Source organism: Carassius carassius, chromosome 25 (genome assembly GCF_963082965.1).
Source record: "Carassius carassius chromosome 25, fCarCar2.1, whole genome shotgun sequence".
NCBI lineage: Eukaryota > Metazoa > Chordata > Actinopteri > Cypriniformes > Cyprinidae > Carassius > Carassius carassius.
Genome location: NC_081779.1, coordinates 6,797,439 through 6,825,141, shown reverse-complemented (window position 1 = coordinate 6,825,141; position 27,703 = coordinate 6,797,439). Strand labels below are relative to the sequence as shown.

Here is a 27,703-nt window from a genome sequence, read left to right as displayed (position 1 = left end):
AAAAAAGTGGATGTCTTTAAACACACGTCGCGGTGGCGTCATCAGATCGCGACTCTTGTAAGCGCTGTTTGTTTCTACGCAGTTTCTACGCTGTGCGGATTTAATGGAAATTTCCTCTACTTCTGATTTATCGAAAACACTTATTCAAATTCATTTCATATTATATATCGCTTTCTAAACGGGATCCGGACAGTCCGAGGGGAAAAGATAATCAGATTCGTTTCTGTTTTCGTTCAGCCACACTTTGAGAGTGTAACTCTGCTCTTTATCACAGAGGTGTAAATATCGTCAGAAACAATCACTAAACTATCCGTGATGGAGTATCACAGCGTGGGGCCCGGAGGTATGGTGGTCTCTGGCAATAATGTACCTGCGTTTCTGACCAAACTGTGGACGCTGGTGGAGGATCCGGACACAGACCCGCTGATCTGCTGGAGTCCCGTGAGTTTAGAGTCTGATCGAGGGTTCAGAGCTGGATTAGAGTTAGATTCATCTGTGATCAGCTCTAGCCTAGGCCTGAACCAGCACGTCCTAAAATAACCTCTGATTTGGAGGCACATAAACCTGAATTTACTGTAGTTTTTACGTTGTGTTAGAAATGGGCCTGTTGATATTTGGGGTAAAGGGGCCTGAACAGATTTGACTTATTAGATTCAGTCATAAATCAGATTAGATTTAAACCAGAGGCACAAAATAAACTGATAAGAACGTGTAACCTGAAGTATTGAATTAATAGTAGTATTAATTAAGTAATAGTATCCGTCACTTTGCCTGGTGCTTGGGTTTGTTTTATGTTACCATCAGGAAAAGCTAAAGCTCTGATTGAATTTCAGAATGAACTGAAGGCGATTTGAATCTTTTGGCATCTTGTCTGTTGTGGATGTGTTTGTCCACTAAACCTTCTGTTTTCATCACTTCTAATGTGTTTGCAGAGCGGGAACAGCTTCCATGTGTTTGACCAGGGCAGGTTTTCCAAAGAGGTTCTGCCGAAATATTTTAAGCACAACAACATGGCCAGTTTTGTTCGCCAGCTTAATATGTGTAAGTATAAGAAAATTCTATCAGCTATGTAATAAACCTAATTTTATCAACTCAACAAGATGTTTACTATCAATCTAAATTTAGTTTTTTTCTGAGCACTTTGCTTAGATCATTTATTCTCTTTCTCTAATATGATACTTTTTTTTTCTATTTTATGTTTAACTGTATTTTTTTTAATTGTAAATGTGTTTTTTGTTTTTAATTGTACAACACTCCATGGTTTCTTAAAGTGCTTTGAAAGTAAATTCTGAATCGATTATGAACAATATTTTGATATTATGCATATTAATTATTTTTATGACATGTATGTTTAGAATAAATGTTTAGGTTATAAAATATTTCGATTTGTCTTTTGTTGGAAAATGCAAAAATGTGAATGAAAATCATTAAGTCAAGTCTGTTTATTTCTATAGCTCCAAAAGCAGTGTTTTATGTTCATCTATAATTGTCTAAATTTGATGATAATAGAACATTTTATTTATAGAGCTTTATTCAAGGTGCCTATTTTAGATGCTTTATTCTTTATCTGTATAAAAACTTTGAAGCTGAATATATAACACGTTAATATATTCCTCTTAGATGGCTTCCGGAAAGTTGTCCACATTGAGCAGGGTGGGCTGGTAAAACCAGAGAAAGACGATACAGAATTCCAGCATCCATATTTCATCCGCGGACAGGAGAATCTGCTGGAGAATATCAAGAGGAAAGTCACAACGGTAGGTAGAAAAAAACTCATCTTCCTGATAGCCTGCCTTTGCTGGAACATCTGAGAATATATGAGCTGGGTGTTTGAGATATCAGCAGCAGTCACCTTGAGTTTTGAATGAGGTCCAGGTTTTTATAGTTAGTTGGTGTTTCAGAGAGGCTTTTCAATTCAGAGCAGCTATACAGTCAGGCTGAAGTTCATTTAGGACATAGTCGTGATGTCAGAGCACTAATGTGGACTGAATTGATCTGGGTTTTGGGGGGATTCCCTGCTATTCATGTTTAGCTGTGAAACCTGCAGTGTTTCACTTATAAATGAACATTTGCCAGAGTTACATTCTCCCACAGGGAAAAACATAATAAGGTGGGATAATAAATGAACTTTTCTTACTGGACTCAAGCAGAGGCTTTCCAGCATTATGTGTAGCTTCTAATGTAGGGGTGTAACTAGCAGGAAAGGCTTTCTATTGTTTTGTTTTGTTTTATGTACACTTGATGGATTTTACTGATATATTATTAGCATTTTCAATATGATCATACGCATCTAGTCAGTAGATCTGGTTCCGTGATTACCGCTAAATCGCTATCACCTGCTTTCAAATGGAGCGGCATTTAATAGACAGAGCCGTAGATCACTGACAAGCTACGCTATATTGCGTTCATATTGCGTATTCATCAAAGGCGATAATGAACGCGATATTGCATAGCTTGTCAGTGATCCACGGCTCTGTCTATTAAATGCCGCTCCATTTGAAAGCAGGTGATTTAGCGGTAATCACGGAACCAGATTTACTGACTTGATGTGTATGATCATATCGTTAGATATATCGCCCATCCCTACAATTTATTTTCTTTTCACATTTACTGCATTTGCTGTTGTGTCTCATTCTGCTATCTGCTAATAGTGTTCCTGTAGCTCAAGTGGTAGAGCATTGCGTTATCAAGCACAAGGTTGGGGGTTCGATTCCCCGGGTACACATGATAGGTAAAAATTGATAGCCTGAATGCACTGTAAGTCGCTTTGGATAAAAGCGTCTGCTAAATGCATAAATTTAATTTTTAAATTATAATTTAAATAATGGTCAGAAATCATTGGATTAATTATAAATCGGTGTATTTTATTCGACTGACAGTCCTAATGTGTAACAGTCAGAAATAAAATGGAAATCTGCAAATATGTAAATGCATAATGTAACATGTCATAATGTACAGAATAAATATGTCTTTGTGCATATAAATGAATTATAATAATAAATAAATGATTATTATATATTTCCATTCAGAAATTGTGCAGATTTCTCAGTGCACACAGTCTGGTGATGGGTAACCAGATCAAGTTTTTTTTTTGTGTGTGTGATGGTTTCCATGTGCTCTGCTGGGTTTCCTCGGACCACTTTGATTCCCGGTGTCCCTCTTATTCACGTTGGCTCAGTGCCAGATTGCGATAATCAGCAGGTCTGAGAGGAAGCCAGCTGGAGACGTGTGGATTAGAGGCCGAAGTTCTGGGCCACTTAATCTGGCATCACTCTGATGCGCCATCGACGCAACTTTCCAACCCTCCGATTTCTAGTCTTTCCTCTCCTGCTCTGTCCAAATGTCCAGCTCAGGGTGGAAATCAAACCGTTAGCACATGCTTTCCACTACATGAGGTTCAGAAATGGGTCACGACAGACTCGACTCACCCAATCATGCGATCTCACACACATCTCAGTTCGTATCCTTGACTTTTTCATTGTGTCCATCTGCAGGTGTCAAATATTAAACACGAAGACTTAAAGCTAAGCACTGAAGAAATGTCTAAAATGATCACAGATGTCCAGTTCATGAAGGGCAAGCAGGAGTCGATGGACTCCAAAATCAGCACCCTCAAACAGTAAGTCACATTGCATTTAGTTTTGGCCAAAATATTTGTCTAACATTTCATCTCCTGGTTCTGGATTAATTTAGTCTAAACCGGCTTTCATATAGTTACTGAACCTACTGGGAAAAGTTTAGCTGATGTAATAGCTGTCCTGTTGCCAGCCAAGAATTTAGTCCTTTTCTGTGTTAGAATTATATATATATATATATATATATATATATATATATATATATATACATACATACACATATATTATTCTAACACAGAATATATATATATATATATATATATATATATATATATATATATATATATATTTAGTAATATTTAAAAGAACTGTGAGTGGATGTTATTATTATTTGTTTTACAAAATGGATTACAAATTCAAATCTGTGTTATATTAATATTGAAATACTATAATAGTTTCTACTAACTTTACAATTTTTTTTTTTTATTATTTACATTTTAATTTTAGTTTTAGTTTAAAGTTTCTGTTTGGTGTCTAAACTGGCTTTCGTGTAGTCTCTAAACCTACTGGGAAAAGTGTGAGTATTTAATACATAAATACAATGCAGAAAATATTATTTTGTGTACTTATATCCAATAGACTTCCATAGTAAGTTCTGAACTATCAGTGCATTTTATTTATTTATTTATCAAGTCACCTTTATTTATTTATTTAATTATACACACTGAGGTGCAAATTCAGATCATTGTTGTCTCAGCATCAGCGAGTTATTTTTTTATATATATATTAAAAAAAAATCTGTTTTCATATGATATCAATAGCAGTTTACAGTGTAATGCTGAAGACATGAATGTGGGTTAATCTCTTTGTGACCCCTTCTTACTGTTCACCTTTTTAAACCCTGCTAGTCATGGCTCTAAAACGAACGGCTGTCCTCACACCAGTGTGATGTTGTTCGGCAGCTGCTCTCAGCTTGTCGCTCTCACAGCTGGATGGATCTGTAGGGTTCGTCATGTGTTTGTGACACACACACACACACACATACGCATGTTTACTTAGCTATCTAATTTAGGACATTACATAGACTTCTATTGTTTTTATATACAGATAATTATACACTTTTTAGCCCAAGCCCACCCCTACTCCTCATAGAAAACGTTCTGCGTTTTTAGATTTTCAAAAAAACTTTATTTACTCTATTTTTATACTTGCCAATTTTGTCAGGTTTTGCTAAATTTTTGGTAGAAATTTGTCCCCAAAATACACACACACACACACAAACAGTGGTCCTTTGGTACACACCGGCAGAATATTATGAAAGATGTCTGTTTGGACGTGTCACCCCTGCAATAACTTTTTTTTTTAGTCTTCTGAATATGTGACCAATTTCTAAAATTCCCCCCCCAAAAATATATTTTTTAAATTTAACACCAGTCAATCTAATATTCCGACACCTATGGTGTGTTTTAAGTTTGAATTCAAGTCAGTGAATGTAATGTGTTTTCAGAATGGGTGCTGTAGTTAATGTATTAACGTGAAATTAAGAGAATTTTCTAAATATTAAAATAATATTTAAATAATATTGAAATTACTTATTATATTTATTAAATATTTTTGTATTATTTAAAAATCTGTATTTTATTTCTGTGTGTTTGCCCCATCTTGTATTTAACACATTTAATACATAAGCAAAGGTGTGTATTTTTAATAGATATGCAGCCAACATATAGAAAAAACTATAGAATAATGCTAATTCATATTGGCTAATTTATTGATCAATCAAGTTATAATTAAAGTTCAGTGTGGAATAGCATCAAACAGTAAAATATACTGTTGGTTATTCTATTATTTTTTGTTTGTAAAAATTATTTTCTTGCCTTTCAAACTAAATTCACTGATTTCAGAATTTAGTTAGTTTTTTGAAAGTCTGTTTTGGCGTGTGAAGGAGATTTTGAAAGAGATCTTAAAGGAAATTGCCTCCAGTTTGTGTATTTCTGAGACTGAATGGAGATTTGGGAGAGGTCTGATCACCCCTGCTTACAGGAATCCACACCTGTCCCATAAACCCCCCGTCCCATCTGCTGAGGGGTGAGCAGGGGAAGGGCACTTGATCGGAGGAGGGGACTCTTAAAAAGCTTCTTTCTGCACTTTGCTCTTTTACAGATGAGCAATGCTGGGTTATAATGCAGTCCTCTCATAATCTCTGTCTCTTATACTTGCTATAAGAGACCCGTCTGCAGGGAGTCAGAGAGATGAATGTTAGACACACATGATGTCACTCAAGTCAATTATTCCTGATTTTTTTTCACTGAAAAAAAAAACCTAGATTTACTTGGAAATAATTTTGACATCAAAATTGCTAGTACATTTTCTTTTTTTCTTTTTAATAATAAGGCTTTAGAAGAAAGTGTTTTACAGTGTTAAACATGAAAACATTGCTTTTTTTATAGTGTGTTCATTTACATTTTATATCTACATTTTTATATAAAATAATGATAATTTACTTAATGAGGTCAACGCATTGTTTAATTTATATTATAACATTATTTTTTTAAGCAAAAACGTACATATTATTCATTTTTCATATAAAGTTATATTTTGATGGACTGATGGTGTTAATTAATAGGTCTCTTATGAAAAGATTTAGTTTTTTTTAAATTAGTTTTTCATTTATATATAATTATTTACTTTTTCTGTTTTTTAAACTTAAATGGGTCATGAACTGAGAAATCAAATATGCTGACGCAACATCGTGATGTCTATCAGCCATCAGCGATGTACGATGGTATCGTCTATCGGCCCAACCGTACATGGCACAATGAATCTCTTATTCACTCTTACTTTCTTCTGTACTTCTTGTGTACAAAACTCAAGTTGATCACTGCATTCATGCTCTCAACAGTCTGTCATCAGCTACAATGCTCATCTAAATAGTAGATCTAAATATAATGCTAACGACACTTTTCACGATTATTTAATCTCAACAGGTGCAACCGTAAGAACGCAGCAAAGATGTTAGCCAATCATAGCATCTGTTATTTCTATTGAAATTTCACAGCAGACATGCCCCTTTTAATAGAGCGCTCAAATCAGAGGGCTAAAATCAGGGTCGAAAATCTCCAATTTTTTTATGTTATGACCACATTTGATGTAAAAGTCCAGTCCGAACTCATGGCAATTCGTACATATTTTATGAGGTGGCTTATTCATATGAATTTGTTCGACCTCAATTTGTGCTAAATTGTGTGTATTTTTACGAGTTGCACGATTCGTATGAATTTGTACAAATAACCTACACCTAAACTTACCCGTCACTGGGGTCTAGACAAATACAACCCGAATTCCGGAAAAGTTAGGACGTTTTTTAAATTTTAATAAAATGAAAACTAAAAGACTTTCAAATCACATGAGCCAATATTTTATTCACAATATAACATAGATAACATAGCAAATGTTTAAACTGAGAAAGTTTACAATTTTATGCACAAAATGAGCTCATTTCAATTTTGATTTCTGCTACAGGTCTCAAAATAGTTGTTTTCTTTTCCAAACAGTTTGAAGACGTCTGGGCATTGAGGCTATGAGTTGCTGGAGTTTTGCTGTTGGAATTTGGTCCCATTCTTGCCTTATATAGATTTCCAGCTGCTGAAGAGTTCGTGGCCGTCTTTGACGTATTTTTCGTTTAATGATGCGCCAAATGTTCTCTATAGGTGAAAGATCTGGACTGCAGGCAGGCCAGGTTAGCACCCGGACTCTTCTACGACGAAGCCATGCTGTTGTTATAGCTGCAGTATGTGGTTTTGCATTGTCCTGCTGAAATAAACAAGGCCTTCCCTGAAATAGACGTTGTTTGGAGGGAAGCATATGTTGCTCTAAAACCTTTATATACCTTTCAGCATTCACAGAGCCTTCCAAAACATGCAAGCTGCCCATACCGTATGCACTTATGCACCCCCATACCATCAGAGATGCTGGCTTTTGAACTGAACGCTGATAACATGCTGGAAGGTCTCCCTCCTCTTTAGCCTGGAGGACACGGCGTCCGTGATTTCCAACAAGAATGTCAAATTTGGACTCGTCTGACCATAAAACACTATTCCACTTTGAAATAGTCCATTTTAAATGAGCCTTGGCCCACAGGACACGACGGCGCTTCTGGACCATGTTCACATATGGCTTCCTTTTTGCATGATAGAGCTTTAGTTGGCATCTGCTGACGGCACGGCGGATTGTGTTTACCGACAGTGGTTTCTGAAAGTATTCCTGGGCCCATTTAGTAATGTCATTGACACAATCATGCCGATGAGTGATGCAGTGTCGTCTGAGAGCCCGAAGACCACGGGCATCCAATAAAGGTCTCCGGCCTTGTCCCTTACGCACAGAGATTTCTCCAGTTTCTCTGAATCTTTTGATGATGTTATGCACTGTAGATGATGAGATTTGCAAAGCCTTTGCAATTTGACGTTGAGGAACATTGTTTTTAAAGTTTTCCACAATTTTTTACGCAGTCTTTCACAGATTGGAGAACCAAGACAAAGCTTCTCTAAGACAAAGCTTTTATAGCTAATCATGTTACAGACCTGATATCAATTAACTAGATGTTCTCCCAGCTGAATCTTTTCAAAACTGCTTGCTTTTTTAGCCATTTGTTGCCCCCGTGCGAACTTTTTTGAGACCTGTAGCAGGCATTAAATTTTAAATGAGCTAATTAAGTGGATAAAAGTGTAAAATTTCCCAGTTTAAACATTTGCTACGTTATCTATGTTCTATTGTGAATAAAATATTGGCTCATGTGATTTGAAATTCCTTTAGTTTTCATTTTATTAAAATTTAAAAAACGTCCCAACTTTTCCGGAATTCGGGTTGTAGTACAAAATCATACGAGTGAGGTCGTATGAATTCATAGTTCAAAATTTGTAGTTAATAGTCAGTTAACCGTGAGAATTGGTCCCCAAACTAAAGTTTCCTATATTTTGTGCTTCCTAAGCAGATCTTTCAGGCAACACAGCTGTGTTAATGAAAGCACCATGCAGTTATTTGTGTAGTACATTTTAAATTTTTGGACTCTTTTGTCCATGATTTCAAATGTTCTTTAACTTGTACTGCTACAACTAATCGATAAAATCGATTATTATTGATAATGAAAATCAGCGACAATGATTCTCATTATCGATTAATCTGGTCTGCCCACAGTGCACATACAACTGCAGCCGGTCGCATCAAATAACAGCACTGAATAGCGCATTTCTATAGACAAAATGCATCTACAAATATTGGAAGAAACAGAATGAACTTCTGCAGGAAAAAACTTGATAAATCTTTAAGCTTCAAGCTGATGCATTAGCATAATGGCTTGCTCGCCATGCGCTTTTACAGATATGTGTGCGTCCTCGGCTCAAAAAACTTTTAGTTAATGGTCATAAGTTTTATACAACAATTTGTGATTTGTTTATTGTCTATTGATTGTCAACAAAATTGAGCCATTCAAAACCTTTATAGAGTCCTCCTTCCTCTGGAAACTGTCTTCTAATGGCTGACACAACACATGCAGGTAAGGGCTTCCTGATGTGCCTGCCCAGAATGCCATAGGCCCAGCGGACAACCTGTCGGTATGCAGTGTAGCGGTATTGCCTTGAGACATGGAAGAAATATCAATATTGATAGTCTTATACCAATGGCATCAAATAGTGTGATATATGTTTTAGCTGCGTTTGTGTTCAGGGGACAGGCAGCTAGCGGATGGTGAGGAGATATAGATGTTTGCGGTATGTGAAAAATGTTTTGGCCTAAAAAACGCGTGAGATCGCTTAGAACATGTCTTTTTAGCTCAAAAGTAATAAATTATCTCTACCATAAACATACTCATGTCTGCTGGCCTGGAGAGGTCCATGCTCCTGTCTGAAGTGCATATAGGCTATCTGTAGCACATATGGGTTCAGACAGCAAGCCTCGAAGCCTGGGTGCAGAGTCAGGCACTGCACATCAAGTCTGGGTGTGACATTTTCCACTAAGGCCCAGTAGGCATCCACCTCCCTGCAACACTGACTTTCCTCAGCTTTAAACATTGCCTCGCATTTCCCACACATGCACCTATGGAACAAAAAATTGTATCAGGAATAAAAATATCTCTGTCTCTCGATGAGAAACTGCTAAGTTATATCACGTAACGTAAGTCTGGACGGATATTAATGAGCATGACAAACGCCTGATCAAAGCTTAGTTTCTGTTATTGTAAGTTCCAATACACCCAGATGACCAATAATATATTTGCTATTAACTGTTATACGATGGTAATAATCTGTACAATATTGTGAGCACAGTTTATATCGTTAGCGAACGTGTATCTATAAGCTAACACTGGTCTCTCACCAAGACACCTGCCCTGTTCTCCACTGGTTCTCCTCACACCACAACTCAATTTGTCTCCTCTGACCGTTGTTCTGTCCAACATTAATCCTGGCCTGTCCCTGCTCTCTTGGCAGCCTAGCAGGTTCATAATTGTATGGCTGTGGTCCGTCATACAAGTAAGTATGAACAATTTCCTCAGCGTCTGAAACGTCATTGCGGTCCATTTTTCCCCCTGTTGTTTGAATCGACCGCTCTCCCTCTTGCTACGTCACGCCCGTCACGCCCATTTTCAGATGCGGAAGTAAAATTTTATCACAAAAACGACTCCAGAAGCCACTGTAGCGTATTTATAATTTTTTTTTTAAGAAAATCTAGTTCCTACATTATTTTTCTATACATTGACTCATTGGGTCTTCTAACCTGCAATATGCTCTTTAAGTAAATCACAGTAAGAGGAGACTGACTGATCAAAGTGCCAAGACGCGTGTTCCTGCAGAGAATTGCTGTGATTTTATTTGTCTTTACTATCGTTATTGTTTTATTTTTGATCTAGAGATTTAAACTATATTCATTATATAGCCTACCCTACAGTGATTAACAAATTTATTAAATGTTTTTAACCAATTTAGTAAGGTTTGTGCCACTGCTGCTCTTAACTAACACTTTTCTGTGTTCCTGTAGCTCAATTGGTAGAGCATTGCACGATTGGGGGTTCGATTCCCCGGGAACACATGATAGATAAAAATTGATAGCCTGAATGCACTGTAAGTCGCTTTGGATAAAAGCGTCTGCTAAATGGATACATTAAATTTTTTATTTAATTTTACTAACAGTATTGGTAATTACCAAAATAATTAAGCTTTCTGTATTAGTTAGACCTCCAATGTTTAAGCTTTTTAGTAACAGTAGTAAGCTATTTCTAATGCTATAATATAATTATTGCTGACAGGAAAAATTGTCAAGTGCTTTATAGTGTTTTTTTTTTATTCAGATTCCCAATTAGTCAAAAAGTACATAAACAATGCCAGCCAGCATGCAAGCTGTTATCAAAGGCAAAGGAGGCCATTTTTGTTATTATGTGAATAAATACTATTTAGTTGTTTCAGTTTATTTGTCCAAAAATTACAATAGCATTTTAAAGTGTTTTTTTTTTGACAGATTCCTAAAATATTTGTTTTGTCTTATGACAGGTGGTCTAATAAATTAAGCACTGTGTGTTTTCATAGCATTCAGTTGGCACATTTTTTTAAGGACATTGGACAGAATATGGAGTATTGTGTTTTTGTCAGTAAAATTAAAATAAAGAAAATAGGGGTTTAAATCAGATTAATCAAAAAAATAATCAACCAACTAATCAATTTTCAGAATAATCTGTAGTTGCAGCCCTAACAGTGATGTTCAGTTTTTTTTCTTGTGGTTTTGATCCTATGTTTAAGCCATGTTTCTGTGGCTATATTGAACTCATGAGCGAAAAAAAAAAATGCCATTTTATCAGTGTCAAGGGATCAGAGTTTAAGAGAAGCAGGCCTTACTGAGTCACCCTGAATAAAACAACGGCCCCAGAGATTTTCAGTAGCGTTTACAAATTTTAGAGCCGTATTTGTCATGTTCATTGTGAACACAACTTCAGTCCTGATACTTTCTCGTTGTCTGAAACTTTTTTTCATCTTTCTGTCTCTCTTCCGCAGTGAGAATGAGTCTCTCTGGAGGGAAGTTGCCACTTTGAGACAGAAACATGTTCAACAGCAGAAAGTCGTCAATAAGGTGAAATCAGTAAACTTTCTCCTGCTTTCAGAGTGACGCATACATTTGTTGGTAAAAAGTGTCGCAACAAAGACTTTGCAGTTAAAAGTTCATCCAATCCAGCCTCACAGGCAGCCTTATCAGTTTCAATTCTAAATGAACTGGCAGAAGCATCGCATTTTACTTCCAAAACATGACAGATGTAAATTGGTTCATTTTGTTTCACCAGTGGATTCTCTGCAGTGAATGGGTGCCGTCAGAATGAGAGTCCAAACAGCTGATAAAAACATTTCAATAATCCACACCACTCCAGTCATGTAACAGTCCTTTATCCATAAAATTGCTTTCTTCATTGAAAAAGTTTTCTCATCTGAATCAGGAGAGAGATATGCACAAAGAAAACGCAGGGGGCAGCAAGAGATTGACTTTTTCACTAGAGGAAGCATCATTATAGATTTTTGCCAGAAGTGATGGTTTGAAAGTAAAATGCTTTTTTTGAATTTGTTTCTTATAAACGCAAAGCTTTTCACTTCACAAAGGACTGGAGTGGTGTGGATAACTTGTAGATTATTGTGATGTTTTTATCAGCTGTTTGGACTCACATTCTGATGGCACCCATTCACTGCAGAGGATCCACTCATAATGCTAAGTTTCACCAAATCTGTCCTGATGAAGAAAGAAACTAACCTACATCAATATTTTAGTTAGTTTTTAATGTAAATAGAAGATGTTATTCTTCGATGTCTTGACTGATTTTACCTTTTGTCTCCACAGCTCATTCAGTTCTTGATCACACTGGCACGATCCAACAGAGTCCTGGGAGTGAAACGAAAGATGCAAGTCAATCTCATCTATCCACATTGATAGCTTGCTATTTAACTGTAGTGTGGTACAGTATGTGAAAAGTTGTTAGCTGTGATTGTTGTCTGTTCTAACGTTTTACCTCTTCTATTGTGCCCTTTATTTTATGGGGGATTTTTTCTTTCTTTCTTTCTTTCTTTCTTTCTTTCTTTCTTTCTTTCTCTCTCTGTTTGTTCACAGGCCTCTGATGTTGAATGATGGCAGCTCCACACACTCCCTGCCCAAATACTCTCGGCAATACTCGCTCGAGTCATCTCCTTCTCTCTCTGTGAGTACTGAACGATTAGATCTCAAATTCTGAGCTGAATTTTCCAATGATTTCCAGACTTGTTAAGTGTAAAGTATGTTTTCCTGTGTGTAGCCCTCCTCTACAGCTTTCACAGGAACGGGTGTCTTCAATTCTGAATCGCCTGTCAAGACAGGGCCAATCATCTCTGATATCACTGAACTGGCGCAGTCCAACCCTGTTGCCACAGAGGAGTGGATTGAAGACAGGCAAGTTTTAGAAAATGGGGCACATTTCACCACCAAATCAAAAGAATGTATTTGAGAAATGTGCTTATTTGTCATAAAAACAAAAGTTAAAAGTCATGAAATCTCCAGGGTGTGTGTATATGAATGTGTGTGTGTATATGTGTATATATATACACACACACGTGTATGTATGTGTAATATATATATTAGCGCCGTGATGAACACCACAGTGAATATGCAAATCTGGATGGCTGTTTAAATATGTTTTAGAAAGTAGCACAGCTGCTTTATTTATGGGGTTTCCAGAGTGACGGCTGCATTTTCTGCAGTTTAGCGCCATCTGCTATCAGAGAGCGAATGTTTTTTTTTTCATTCAGCACCTCATGTGTTTCCCCCCCATAGACTGTATAAAAACAGGTTCCCCCATGTGCTTCTCATGCATGATTGTTTACATCAGACCGCGTCTTTCAAGCAGCATACAGCGGTGTTGTGTATTTTGACCAGTTGATGGGAATAGTATTCTTAAAATGCATTCCAAATTCTGAATAATTTGTAATTTATAATTATTATTTTTTTTTTCATTCTGTCACCGATGGAGTTTCGGTTCCTTGCCGCTGTCGCCTCTGGCTTGCTTAGTTGGGGTCACTTCATCTACAGCGATATCGTTGACTTGATTGCAAATAAATGCACAGACACTATTTAACTGAACAGAGATGACATCACTGAATTCAATGATGAACTGCCTTTAACTATCATTAATGAATGTTGTTCAGTTGCTTTTTAATAAATAAATATAATTATTCACAGTATTTACAAGTGCCCACAATAACAATATCGTGCATATTCATTACCATGATCTATCGCATTACTGAATACTGACACATGTTTAGTCAGAAGAGGATCTATAACTTCTGGAAGCAGTTCTTTTAGGAGCTTAGATGTATTAGTGTCTAAAATATATATTGTTGGTTTAGATGATTTAACACGTTTATACAAGTCTTGAAGCTGTCTTGACACTTCTTTTTTTTATCACAGAACAAGTCCATTGGTCCACGTGAAGGAGGAGCCCTCTAGCCCTGCCCACAGTCCTGAGGAGGAGGAGGAGGTGTGTCCTGTGGAAGTGGAAGTGGGGGTGGGATCCGGTGTACCTGTGGACACGCCCCTTTCCCCTATAACCTTCATCAACTCCATCCTCCAGGAGAGCGAGCCCGTCACCGCCCCAACCCCACCTCCCAACGACCAGAAGTGTCTGAGCTTGGCCTGCTTGGACAAGTGAGTTTTACCAACAAATATACATCCGTTTAGGACAAACAAAGCTACTGCTTCTCTGCTCCGTTTAAGTTCACAGTCTTCCCTTAACGAGTAACACTATTCCTATAGTTCCCTTTCTTTCTGTGATCTGTAATTGGCTTAACCAGGGATGGTTCATCCACAAATAAAAAGTTCTGTCACCGTTAGCTAACTGATTTGTTTTCTGTGCAGCACAAAACCGATCCTGCTCATTTCAGTACAATGAAAGTGGATGGTAACTGCTTTTATTGGCACATTCATTATGCATGCGAGAATTTTTATTTAAAGGTTACATAACATACACAGTTTCACCTAATCTCGTGTTAATCTTGAGTACCTATAGAGTAGTACTGCATCCTTCATATATCCAAAATGTCTTTAGTTTTATCATATTTGTAAAAGAAAAATACAGCTTTCCGATTCTCTCTGGAAAAAGCTGAGCTCCTGGAGGCGTGCCGTGGGCGGAGCTATAATACTGATGTTTCTTGTTGTTTCCATTAACCCAGTGGTTCCCAACTTTTTTAACTCGCGGCCAACACAACCACACACATATGTTTATGCGGCCCACTTCAAAAAAATTAACTGACCCCACTATTGTTGGGTTAATAACTTAGTACTCAGAAGCTAGATTGTTAACTGTATTTATTGAATGAACTAGGGCTGTGCGATATGGGAAAAAAAAAAAAAAACCTATCCCGATTTCTTTGATCAATTTTGCGATTGTGACACACACCGATATGCTTTTACATAAATGCATTCAGGATTAATTTGAAACATATTTCCAAAAGAAAAACAATTAGAGCTTTATAAAAAAGTTGTAACGTCTCTAGAACAGACATAAGTCAAAATTATCACTATAGTAAAGATGTAACAAAATGTATAGACTAAAAATAAAAATCCCGTGTACAGGGACTTTTTCTTTTTTGCCATGCATTGTTCATAGAGATCATTAATTGTAGCGGTGCCTTAGGTGTTTGCAGTGTGCATACAGTATGTGTATGCGGTCAGCAGCGAGAGCGCATAAATATAACGCGAAAGCACATTAAAATAATGCACGAGTGCGAATCTCTCTGTTCGCACGTGGATTTCCTTTGCTCTGTCACAAAACCAGACGTGCTTGATCAGATACACGCTGCTCTGCGCGGAGAGAGTGTGCACACTTAAAACGTGTCTCCTCTCTCTTAAACTGCGTCCTGTGCACTCACAACTCTCTCTATGCTCATGTGTTCGATATTAATTATTTTTGCATGTTTTTATTTCTAGCCTTTTACCGCGTGCAGTGTGAACGCTCTGATCCGTTAACATGGGCTCAGATAAAAATGCGCATAACAGACATTGTGTGAACCTGGAGCATATGCCCAGTCTGTTCTGTTCTCGCGCTAGGTGCAATGCATTCTGATTGGATCGGATAGCATACAACGGGAGGTCAGGGCCGCGGAAAATTGTGCTATAAAGGGATTTTTGAAATGGTGCACGTTCAAATCGTGATTTTATGACTATTTCTTTTAATCGCACAGTCTTAGAATGGACTGGAAATGAACAGAAAATAATTGGCGGCCCACCTGCAATACCACCGCGACCCACTAGGGGGCCGCGGACCACAGGTTGAAAACAACTGCATTAACCTATATTCACTTGTGTTGATTTCCGACTTGGGCCTTGTTTATAAAACATTCGTCACTCAAATGACCAGAACACACAAACGCACTTGCTACACTCAGTTGCTGCCCCGGAAAACAAACTGCATCCACTGTTCATGTAACGCTGGGTTCTTGGGGAAGCTGAACACGGTAAACTTTCCCTCACATCCAAAAACGCAGTTATTTGGAGACATTCTCGAACAAATCCTATGCTGCACTGCCGATGATTTCCAGATGTAGCTTGTTGATGTGCACGGTCTCGCTCTCCTCTGGTCAACGTGTGCACAGGTGCGCTTTTCTGAGAGAAATGCTCATATAAGGAGTTCCACCATCGTCTACGTCATTAGATCCACGATCGGAAAAAAACTGCCGAAACTTGTACCAACCCGGAAGGAAGATTTTCTGCACAAAAATTCATTCTTCATTCTTTTACATTTTTAAAAAAACTTTTGTCTGTTCTCACACAAAATTATCATATGGTTTCTAAAGAATGAACTGAATACACTACTTATGACACCGTATGGTGCTTTTTTTTGTCTGAGAGATGTTTTAACTAACTAAAACTAAATATAAAAAAAATAGTCCCTCCTTCAGACAAGCGGAAGGCCAAATAAAGTGCTTTGCTTTCACCTAGATACAAACAGCATCTCCCTGACATGGCTGCTTCAACACTAACTGTGTTACTGAAACCAAGCCTTTTTTGTTTTCATGAACATTTGGGCAGAATTACGCAAAAATTTCCACATAGTGACGTAGAGATGTGGGGGCGTGTTTGAATGAGGCGTTTTGGGGGGGCGTGGCAAAGTCTTAACTCTGATAAAGAATACCTCTTTGGATTTGAGACTTCTACAACTTTACAGATTTTCTTTATGCACCAAGAGCTTGTAACACTCCAAAGAGAAAGAAAAAATTGAAATCGCATCATATGACCCCTTTAAAGCTTGAAAGCTATGGTCAGCATCCACTTTAGTTGTGTGAAAAAAAGAGCATTGTCTGCTCTTTTTGAATTTTGTACAAAACAATTATGTGTACTAAATGATATGGGTAAGTTTTTAATTACAGGATTTTCATTTCTAGGTGAACTATCCATTTCCACATCAACCAGAAAAGTTTAAAAACTAATGAGCAGGTCCTTTTTTTGTTAAATGTCCCAGGAGAATCAATGGTATGAACTAATTTTTCAGCTGCACTTATTTGTGCTATTTGGATGCTCTGTTTAGACTGGCAGACTGGCATAGTGAGTAATACTGATACTTTTCCAAATACTCATGTGAGCCAATGCATTATTTCATATTCAAGTCATCTCATGGCCCCTATGGCACTACATTTGGGGCCCTTTTTTTTTTTATTAGTAATTTAACTTTAAGCTAATGTGTACTTGATTGTTGTTTCATACATGAATGAAACCTATGACGTGAAAGCACTAGAATACACAAAATCACACTGTTATTTGGACCAATATGTAGTATGTGGCTCATTTTTACGGATTGGTCCGTTAACATTAAACTGTTTAAAAATATTTAAAAGAAAATATATTGAGGTTTGTCCAAGAACACCAACTTTTATAACCATTCAGCAATGTCTGGTGGCTTCAAAACTCCTGGACTTCAATAAAAACCCAATTCAGAATGATCTGTACATTGGCTCTAGTTTCCGTTCCGACTGTGGCAGAGGCCTGTTGATGTGTGTAGCACCCCCTGCTGTCTCCAGTGCCATGTTGTGCTTCTTTCTTTTCAGTTATCCTCAGATGTGTGAGATCTCTCGCCTTTTCTCCAGCTTCTCCACCTCGTCTCTACACCTCAGGCCTCATTCCGGGTCAGCATTTCAGTCGGCCGATCCGTCCCCAGAACGCCTGATGCTGTGCTTAATCACATAGACTTTAACCGAGCTTAGCTTGTCTTGTCAAGTTAAATTTATTTCTAGATAACGTTTAAAAACAACACTAGTTGACCAGGCTCATTCAGTAATTTCTGCCACAGTATACCTGAGAAATGCTGAATGCTTATTGGTCATTGGTGGGCTCAGGTGTGCTGGAGGTTGTAGAAAGTGAAAATAGCGTGATTGGGAGCTCTTGAGCTTCATTTGAGAAGTGCAACCCCATGATTGTACAATTTATTATGTCTAGTGGGAAGAAAGTATGGAGTGTGGCACAGCATTTAAACCAAGCGCATGTTTTGTGCTCTCATTGAAACCTCCATTTACCCAATCCCCCTTTGACCCATGTTCCCGTCCTACCTCTGATTGGATATTGATGTGATGAGGTCAGCAGCTCTGCCTGCCTCTGTGACATCATCACAGTTTTGATCTTTCTGGGGACCGGCCTCTCTCCTGTTTTATAGGAAATGCTTCCTGTTAATGCTGAAGTGAAATTGCAGATTTTTATTAGCTGCTTTTGTAGAAGTAATCATTAAATTAGAGTGGTTTTTGGAGAGTGGAACTGGCTGGTTTGTGTGTGGTGTTTGAGAGGGGATTTTCTTTGCTTTCTCTTTCTACAACAGGGCAGAACTAAGTGATCATCTAGAGACCATTGACTCTGGATTAGACAACCTTCAGCAGATCCTCAATGCTCAGTCCATTAACTTCGACGCCTCGCCTTTCTTTGATGTAAATACTGTTTCAGACTTGAACACCATATACAAGAACTAAGTGAAATTGATTTTATTTTTTAAATAAAAACTAAAATAGATATTTTATTGTTGTCAATAATTGTAATTTTTTGTGTGCACTTCATGCATGCATGAATGTATAAATGCTGTAAAGTTAAGCATTTAAATAATGTACTGTTGAATAATGTATGGTTGTGATTAACAGATTTTCACATCGTCTTCTGTTGATGTGGATCTGGACAACCTGGCTAGTGTAAGTTTTATTTATTTGTTTTTTTCTTTTGTAATTTATATAATTATTTATATAGTTATTTCAGCTATAATTATGTATATAGAATATATAAAACGCAGAGATAACACTAAGAAAGCAGACTGCTAGTGGGATAGTTCAGTGTCTAAATGGCTTCATAAGATGAACAGAATGCAAAGACTTCAAACTCGTCTGATCTGTTTATATCAGAAAATATTTGACATAGTTTCAAATGAGAGATGTTTATCAGATCGCTAGAAGATGGTTTAACTGCAGATTGCTTTAGGGTTAATACCTGTTCATGTAGTTTACTTTCTCTTTGCATAAAAGCATCAGTTGTGTGGGAAGTAAGGTAAACAGCTTAATTGTGGTGAGCACTCCAGAAATCTGAGTCTTAGTTAATCATACATCTGTGGTCTCTTTACAGATCCAGGACCTTCTGTCACCTGAACCTGTGAAAGAAACGGAATCTGATGCAGACTCTGAAGATTCAGGTATTTAGGGTGCTTGAAAAATTTTTTTTATTTAAAATGCAAAGACATACACGGTGTTAATAAATAAATAAACCCCAAAAATTTATAGAAGGAAACGACACATGGTTGCTACCAATTTACTGTAAAAATATGGTAGCAATATTTCAGAAGTCAGGACTTTATTGACAAGTATGTTTACACACACCGAAAATGCATTTGTCTTATCAGTGCAGAAGAAAATGCAGACAAAGTGCAAACATACATGATAGTGCAGACATCCATAGGAATTACACAGTAGGATAAAATAAAACACTAATATAAGAAAAGCCGAAAATTAAAAAATGCAATATAATACAGAAGTAGAAAAAAACACACATAATTGTTTTAATGATTGTAGTGATATGTTATTTACAAGTGTACAATTTTCTGATTATATGTATTAATGTGTCAGTTATAATGGGCAGTATATAGTGATAAAAAAGCTTAATTGTTCATGCTGAATATAGCCTGCAAGAAGAAAAACTGTTCTTGTGCCTGGCTGTTCAAGGGGTTGATGCTCTGTAGCGCTGACCATAGGGCAACAGTTGAAAGAGAAGGTGGGCTGAATGTGTGGGGTCCAGAGTGATTTTCTTAGCCCCTTTTATCACGCTGGATGTGTAAAGATTTTGGAGGTTAGGCAGTGGGAAACCATTATTTTTCTCTTGTCTCTTGATGTCTGATTTGATAGCTGAGCCAAACTAGACAGATATGGATGAACACAGGATGGACTCAGTGATGGCTGATTTGAACTCAGCAGATCCTGTGGCAGGTTGTATTTCCTCATTTAGGGAAGGAAGTACAGCCTCTGCTGGGCCTTTATTTCAATGGAGTCTATGTGAGTGTCCCAATTCAGGTCCGGAGAGATGATGGTGCCCAGGAACCTGAGTTTCTCTACTGCAGCCACAGTGCTGTTCAAGATGGTGAGTGGGGGGAGTGCAGGGGGGTTTCTCCTGAAGTCCACTATCATCTCCACTGTTTTATGCGTGTTGAGCTCCAGGTTATTATAACTGCACCAGTCAGCCAGCTCTTTAAAGGTCAAATATTGTACACCTTTCTGGAATTTTATTTTAGGTTTTGATGTCCTTAAGAATATATATTTGCCATATAAGTACCAAAAACCATATCAGTATATTTTTAGAGCTCATTTCTCAGGAGGTCTGCTAAGAACAGGTCGATTTTGACCTGTCTAATTAATATTCATGAGCCTCTCTCCTGATTGGCCTGTTGTTTTCTGAGTGACGCATGGCCAGGCCAACCACAGGTAACTAGGGTCAGCCGCCATCACAGCACTAGCTGGAGGCAGCAAAACAAAGGGGAAACTGGAGATGGCCCATTCAAACCAACACAGATTCGGCTACGTAAGGAGCTTAAAATATCATCTTGTTGTGATGTTGGGTGCCACAATCAACGTAATACAGCCTCAAATTAGAAATGTGATCGCATATCTGCTGCCACTGCCAGGCGAAAAAAACAACAACAATGAGAGCTGTGGTTAAACATGATAAAATGAGTGGACTGGACAGAAACGATCATCAAAAATTGCTTGTGCTTGCTGCGCACACTTATTAGAAAAGGTTCAATAAAGTATTGTCTTTTGTTGTTATGGACGAGTCTACAGATTTCTTGCCATATGTTTCTTGCATCTCGTACGAAAAAATGTCTTGTTGCATGTGTGTAAAACAACAAACTGATGATTTATATATAATCATATGTAATTGTATATACATTGTTGTAGGGGTGTAACGGTACGCACGGTTCGGTTCATTTTAGGTACAGTAAGGGAAAGAAATGCAAACATTAAACTGCAGGTTGTTTATTACTATAAACTTTTTTTAACAATTTGTTTACACTTTTCTAAACACTTTTTAATAAAATATAATAAAATATATTTAAAATAAAAAAGAATAAGAAATAAAATACTGCTGCAAAGTTCTCCACTAAATAAAATACTCTCAGTCTCAAACCAATATCACATAATAAAATATAATGAAAAAAATATATAAATAACTATGACAGGAGACCTTAATGATATGGGTGACTCTTCAAGCTCCGGCTTGTCCATATTGTCTATGGGCTTGTATGCATTGGCCATGACCCTTTTACTGTCTATGGCCATGACGCTAGCTAGCGAGAGGCTGGGCTAAAGCATGCCATGCATGTTGTACAGCGCGCGGTGTGAGATTTTTTTTTATTTTTTTTTTATTCAAACCACTTAAGCGGAAATCCCGCGCTGCAGTCGATTTCATTTGTTAAGGTTACAGTGACGACGGGTAGGTTTAGAGATCAGTGTTGGTTTAGGGCAGCGGGCCACACTGTGGTCCAAGTGCAAGTCTCACGGGCCACACTCATATAATTTACATATTACGACACCAATAAGAAACAACCTGATTTATAATATTATAGCCTAAATATTATGATATCTAATCGATTACATTCATTGAAATAAATAAATAATTCTACTCCCCATAAATAAAACACCTGATGCTGTCAGGAGCTGACCAATTTTGTGAAATTCGGCTAGAAAGGACAGCACAAAGAAGTTGCGATTGTAAAGCCTGTGTTATACTTTCCGCATGAGCGATCCGGACGCGGACCTCTTCCATTTATACTGCCGAAAGCGTACTCTGATGGTCCGCTCTGCAACAAACATTTGAACAAGCAATTGCCCAGAATTATTATTCTTTTATTGAATGATGGCACAGGTTCGAGTAGCAATGGGCTTCTTCACACTTCCTGCACATGTGCAGTTGTGATTTTGAAGCCTACTGACCACGCGCACCTGTCCGCGCGGTCGTCTGCTCAGAGCCTCGGCACACACTCTCCAAGGATGATTTTTACGTCACGTCTACCTAGCGGTCCATAGCGGACGCAGAAAGTATAAGAGACTTTAAGATGCAGTCTGTAAGACACGCACGGGAGCATGATTTGACGCGCGACATTTCAGAAAATGTGCGTTCACAAATATAGCCTATGATCCAAAATATGGAAAGCACTTTCGAATTTAATAGGTTCTCTCCAGAGATGTTTTGCCACATTTCTTCAGTTAAGGATGATTGCTACATAGTATATGGTGTTTCCATTTGCCTGAACTTCTTCAAGTGAGTTGCGAAGCAAACCGAAAATCCTCCTTCACTACTGATACTGCGACTATTCTTTTGTGTTCATTCGCTGGCATTCTCCACATTACTTTTTTCCTCCCTTAAAAACAAAATTGTCATTTCTGATGCTCAATTTTACCTGAACTAATGGCTGTTGATGACTATTTGAATTGAATTCTGCCAAAGTGCGCTTGTATGTGTTCATTAAATGCGTAATGTTATGTAAGTCTGCTCATGTCTGAAAATAATATATGAAAAACAAAATAATTTCATATAAAAACATTAGGCTATAGCTTATATTTATTTAGTAGCCTACATTTTTTTTAATGTAAAAATAAAATTAATTGTAAAACTGAAAGGTTTTTTTTTATTATTATTATTGTGTTCAGCATATGGTGGGCTGCATTTGAATTCGTGCGGGCCGCAGGTTGAGAACCACTGGTGTAGGACATCTGTACTAGGGTTGTCACTTTTGTGAAAAAATCATTTTCGATTTTCAAGACATAAGTGTTCATTGAATCGATTGTAAAATCGATTTTCCATGTCTAAAAAAAAAAGAAGTTTCCTTTTTCAACGTCAAATAACGGACGAACGTAAAGAGAGCGTTGGAAACGCACAAGTCAGCAATATTTCTTATTTATTGGCATGAAGTTTCGTGCAGAATAACAAACAGCAACAGGAGTGCAACATTCTCGAAAAAATATATATGCAGAGGGAACGGCTGCCATAACAAAAGGAAAACATCACTGCAGGCTTCAACCCGGCTGCATTTATGATTTAGACAATTCAAAAATCTCCAAGATTATTTTAAATAATGATTCAATCCATTTCAAACAAATGTTCAAAAAATGAAACTTTAAATGGACTTGAGAACAGGCCATGTGTGTTTTTTTTACTGAACGTAACCGACACTTAGGCAAGGCGGCACTAGGCAGGCATAATGAAATGCGCAAAAAGGCTATGGCCATTACAAATTTATTGGACAGGAAAACAAGTCGTTCAACATTTTCGGGGTCCAGAGCAGAGCGTTTTTTATTCACTGTATGTCCAGCTGTTGAGAAAACGCGCTCCGCCCACTCTGATGTCCCAGGGACACTCAGGTACAGCAGCTCAAGGTGGGGGTATTACTGCCAATTTTCCACCACAAAAGCCGGTCGCTTTCAGCTTGCAATGGTCCTTTTCATAACTCAGAATCTCCTGTAACTAGATGCGCGAATGAGGCGAATTCGCGTCTACCGCGCCACGAGACCTCCAGACGCGCGTAAAGGCGTCTTTACATTGACAACATTGAAATCATTCGCGCCAGACGCTCTATTCGCGTTTGGTGTGAACGCAGCATAAGAGGTCGCTTTCGACGTCACTGGGTCTGGTATTTTTTCTCTAGCTTTCGCAACGCATACTGCACTTTCGGAATTTATTTTCTTTTTCTGCTTGTTTGTGAGTTTTGTTACATCTATATTTTTTTATTGTTTAATTCTTTTAAAATTAATAGTGTACATATTTGGTTAAAATTGTTTCCCTATTTTCATTTTCGAAACTTTTTTTGGTTGGTCTGATCGATTGTGCAATCGATTTTCGAACTAAAAGTGACAGCCCTAATCTGTACAGTGATTGACATATTGACATGACCAATGAAAACTTTAGAATCATTCGCAGGGCGGGATTTGCGCTGAACGCGGAGACTTCCGCCACTTAATATGTTCATGGTGGAAACACGAAAATGTACCTTTGTTCCGGCACAAAATATTGCATTCGGTGCACGTGCCGAAAGCCCTGTACCGAAACGGTCCGGTACGAATACACGTACCATTACACCCCTACATTGTTGTGATTATTTGTGGCTGGAACAATAATGTAGCTGTAAAAATAGTTGCATGCTACATTTGAAACATACATATGAAACAAACATATGCATCTTCATCATGAAAGTTAAACGTGCCTAGCGTTTTCGACTCGTACGTTACACATCACACCCTGATGTCACGTGTCTTTACAGGCCCTTTACGGGTTGTGTGTGAACGCACGCACATATTCCGGGTAATCACTGGTAGTGTGAAAGTGTAAAATCTAGCGACCCGGTAACTTTTGGCGGGACACATCACCCGTGTATTTTCCGGAATCGCAGTGTGAAAGGTGCTATAGTCTTCTGTTATTTTCTTCCACACAGACCGTAAATGCAGGTTGAATAGCAAGAGAGGAGAGATGCAGAAGGTGTTGGTGTATGTGTGAAGTGCAGATCAGAGTGGGTGGGGGGTGAGACTGTGCTTTTCAAACCAGCAGTAAAATACATTCAGATCATCAGCCAGTTGTTGACGCTCTCTAGACTGGGGGTGGTGTCTTGTACTTGTTCCTCAGACCAGGCCATACTGACGCTGGGTCGTTGGCTGAAAACTGTGTTTTTAGGTAATCATGTATAGCTTTTTTTAGCCACTCTGATTTCCTTTTTTAGGAAGTCCCCACTTCTATAAGCATCCTCTTTGGCACAATGAAGTTGTTGTTTTTTCCCAGTAAACCCTGGTTTATCATTATTTAGTGATAGGAATGACCTGGTAGGAATGCACATATCCTCACTGAAACTGGTATATGAAGCTCCTCCATATTGGTGGCTGCAGCTTTAAAAACCATCCGTTTTGTTAAGAAGGGAACGGACATTCGCAAGATGAATGCTTGGGAGCACAGTTCAAAAGCCGTGCTTGCGGAGCTTAACCAGCGCGCCGGCGCCCTTCCTTCTGTGTCTGTACGTGCGTTTGAACAGCAACGCTGCACCTCGGAATAGAATGTCCAACAAAATGTCCGAACAATCAAAGGCAAAATATTTTTTGGGATGTATTGGTTATTGTTAAGGAGTTTGTCTCTGTTAAAAATTATATAAGAAGAGTGACTAAACACAGAACAAGCAAACAAAAACAGCCAGCCATCTTTAGGTTTTACACACTGAAATTAGATTTACGGTAACAAAAAAAAAAAACTTTGTTTTAGTAAACAATGTAGTATTTATATTCCATCAAAATATATAACTTTTATTTTTTAATGGCACAATATATTAATAACCACCATAATAATACAGGTAGTAAGAGACACACGATTAACTAGTTTGCCCCAAGAAGCACAAGATGTAATTAAGAAGATCATTTTTCATTTCAAAATGTATAGTAAGGAAACATGCTGTTAACAAATGAACAGGTTTTTCACGTGCCATTTTTCAGTCTTTTACTGTTAAAAGAAAAAATATATTTTTTTTTTTTGCTGTTGCAGTCTTTTGATATTTTTTGGGTGTTAAAGGTGTGTAGTTTTTATGCAACTAATGTTACCAAATGGTGTTTTCAGGCAAGCAGCTGGTTCAGTACATGTCTCAGCCCGTGATTCTTCCTGATCCTGTCAGCACTGAAACCAGTGCCACCGACCTGCCCATCCTTCTGGAACTGGAGGGCGACTCGTATTTTGGGTCAGAACCAGCTGAAGACCCGACCATCTCCCTTCTTAACTTCCAGTCCCCCGTCCCTGAAGACCCCAAACTATCATAGAGAGAGCAGCTTTCTAAAGGGATTTATATCTGTGTGGGTTTTTGAAAATGTTATTCTCTGCATTTTATTTTTGGTCATTTAAGATTTTTGCTCTGGTAATTCCCTTCACAATGAGTCTGGGAAAAATCTCTAAAAATCAGTACAAAGAATTCAGTATTCCTTCAAAAACCTCTATTATGAAGTTGAAACATCAAAATTAGCTTTTATTTGTTGGCTCAGTAGTTTCCTTGTTGTGGCAGTTATAAAACCTTAAACTAAAAGTCTAATGCTACAGATGGAATCCTACATTTATTGTCCACACTTTGTGTGGTTATCATTTATGTCTCTTGATTGGATTTGCACCAATACTTTTAGATCTATGCTAAGTGATTGTCTTGCAGTCTGTCACCAATGCAAAACCTCATGCATTTTCCGGCTCTTTTGGTTGTCATTATGTATCTAATTATGTTTATATTATGTATAATTTCCACCAGATTGTTGTATTTGACACCCAGGTCTCATAAGTATGCCAAGTAGTCATCTTCCAGAAGATTTTCTTTGCAGTATATGGTACAATGGTTAAATATCTGATTTATACTGAAGTTAAAGCAAAAAATATATATATATTGTGCGTCTTTTATAGCCAGAAAATGCAGCTGGTTTAATCTGACAGACATGAAACAAGCATCAAAAATCAATGTTGTGTAAATCTGTCCAGCATCCCACTAACTGTCTTCAAAACCATAGCTGTTACTCATCATATAATGTCTGATTTTTTTTTTAAAGTTATGATGAGTATGGGTATGGGTTAAAGGTGCATATTTAGAGATTTTAATGAAATCTTTTGTACAAATATTAATAATCTTTTGCCGTTGAAAGTTCTAACAAGCAGGACAGCCAATGATGCTGTATATAGGATTTATGTTCGCATATATAAATAGAGAGTCTGTGCATTTGTTTTGATGAAACAAATTAATTTCAGACTTTGAAAACACATTCAACAGGGATGAATTACACAATAGGTGTAATATAAGGCAGGTCATTTATGCATTGATAATAGGTGTATTGGATGATCTGATTGAAGAATTTGTGCAATAATTCAACTCTTAACCAACTTTGACAGCAACACATTGGTTTATTTTTTTCCCCTTGTTTTTGTTCGTTTAGCAAAAGGAACTAGAAAATATAATAGGTGAATCTTATTAAGACAGTGTTGGCATATTTAACCTCAAAATCTAGGAAAAATTTTTTTTTTAAAGAAAACAAAAAGGCACATTTTTGGCCACTTGTGGATGATTCCCTCTCACTCCCAGGGTCCTAAAAATAGGCTTCATTATCCTTTAGCAAAATGTAAAATAATATACAATTAAAATATATATTTTTCTCATGATTTGGGTAAAATGCGACCTGGACCTTTTTGTGAGATTCACATGTAAATTGGATACCAAAAAAAAAGAAAGAATTTAAATTGTATTTTTTGGTGCAACTTCTACACATGCTTTGCCCTATAGACTTCTATCGTTCAATGCATGTTTATTTTTGGATGGTCAGCACAGTAGAGGAACTTGGGGAGGAATGTCACCGGTTGATGGTTCTAGTCATTTTCAGTCACATTTTAGTCATTGGATGACTCATAGCCAAAAAGTAATTAATATTAGGCATAAATTATTTTATTACGCATGTGAACAACACTTTGTGTATTGATATGTTTCAAATAAAATGTTTTTAAAAGTATTTGGAAGTAGTTTGGTTTTTATTTCCCTTGCTTTAACCTGCTAAACCAAGCTTTTGCTTCCATTCGGG

The 27,703-nt window shown here is 37.5% G+C and overlaps 1 protein-coding gene across 3 annotated transcripts; it reads left to right on the top strand.

Annotated features, from left to right (window-relative positions):
- The first annotated feature begins 30 nt into the window (after positions 1 to 30).
- On the top strand, positions 31 to 27,634 carry LOC132104014 (heat shock factor protein 1-like). Of its 3 annotated transcripts, none has more exons than XM_059509172.1 (15): positions 31 to 441; positions 933 to 1,041; positions 1,621 to 1,757; positions 3,495 to 3,619; positions 11,612 to 11,687; positions 12,441 to 12,502; positions 12,708 to 12,795; positions 12,889 to 13,022; positions 14,037 to 14,273; positions 17,669 to 17,746; positions 18,430 to 18,535; positions 18,743 to 18,790; positions 19,215 to 19,281; positions 20,057 to 20,219; positions 25,725 to 25,863. In XM_059509172.1, the coding sequence occupies exons 1-14, from the start codon at positions 316 to 318 to the stop codon at positions 20,164 to 20,166; spliced, it is 1,503 nt and encodes a 500-aa protein (XP_059365155.1). In that variant the 5' UTR covers positions 31 to 315; the 3' UTR covers positions 20,167 to 20,219; positions 25,725 to 25,863. The 3 variants fall into 3 exon arrangements, with proteins under 3 accessions (XP_059365155.1, XP_059365154.1, XP_059365153.1); XM_059509170.1 differs by lacking the exon at positions 20,057 to 20,219 and adding an exon at positions 26,548 to 27,634 and having other exon boundaries at positions 33 to 441; positions 25,725 to 26,502; XM_059509171.1 differs by lacking the exons at positions 17,669 to 17,746; positions 20,057 to 20,219 and adding an exon at positions 26,548 to 27,634 and having other exon boundaries at positions 25,725 to 26,502.
- Positions 27,635 to 27,703: the final 69 nt, after the last annotated feature.

What these genes read in the sequence shown, in the direction of transcription:
- LOC132104014 (XM_059509170.1), top strand. Translation starts at nt 316, where the DNA reads ATGGAGTATCACAGCGTGGGGCCCGGAGGTATGGTGGTCTCTGGCAAT. An exon ending in TCAAGAGGAAAGTCACAACG is followed by an intron (nt 1,758 to 3,494) that starts GTAGGTAGAAAA and finishes GTCCATCTGCAG; the next exon opens with GTGTCAAATATTAAACACGA. An exon ending in ATCTGGACAACCTGGCTAGT is followed by an intron (nt 18,791 to 19,214) that starts GTAAGTTTTATT and finishes GTCTCTTTACAG; the next exon opens with ATCCAGGACCTTCTGTCACC.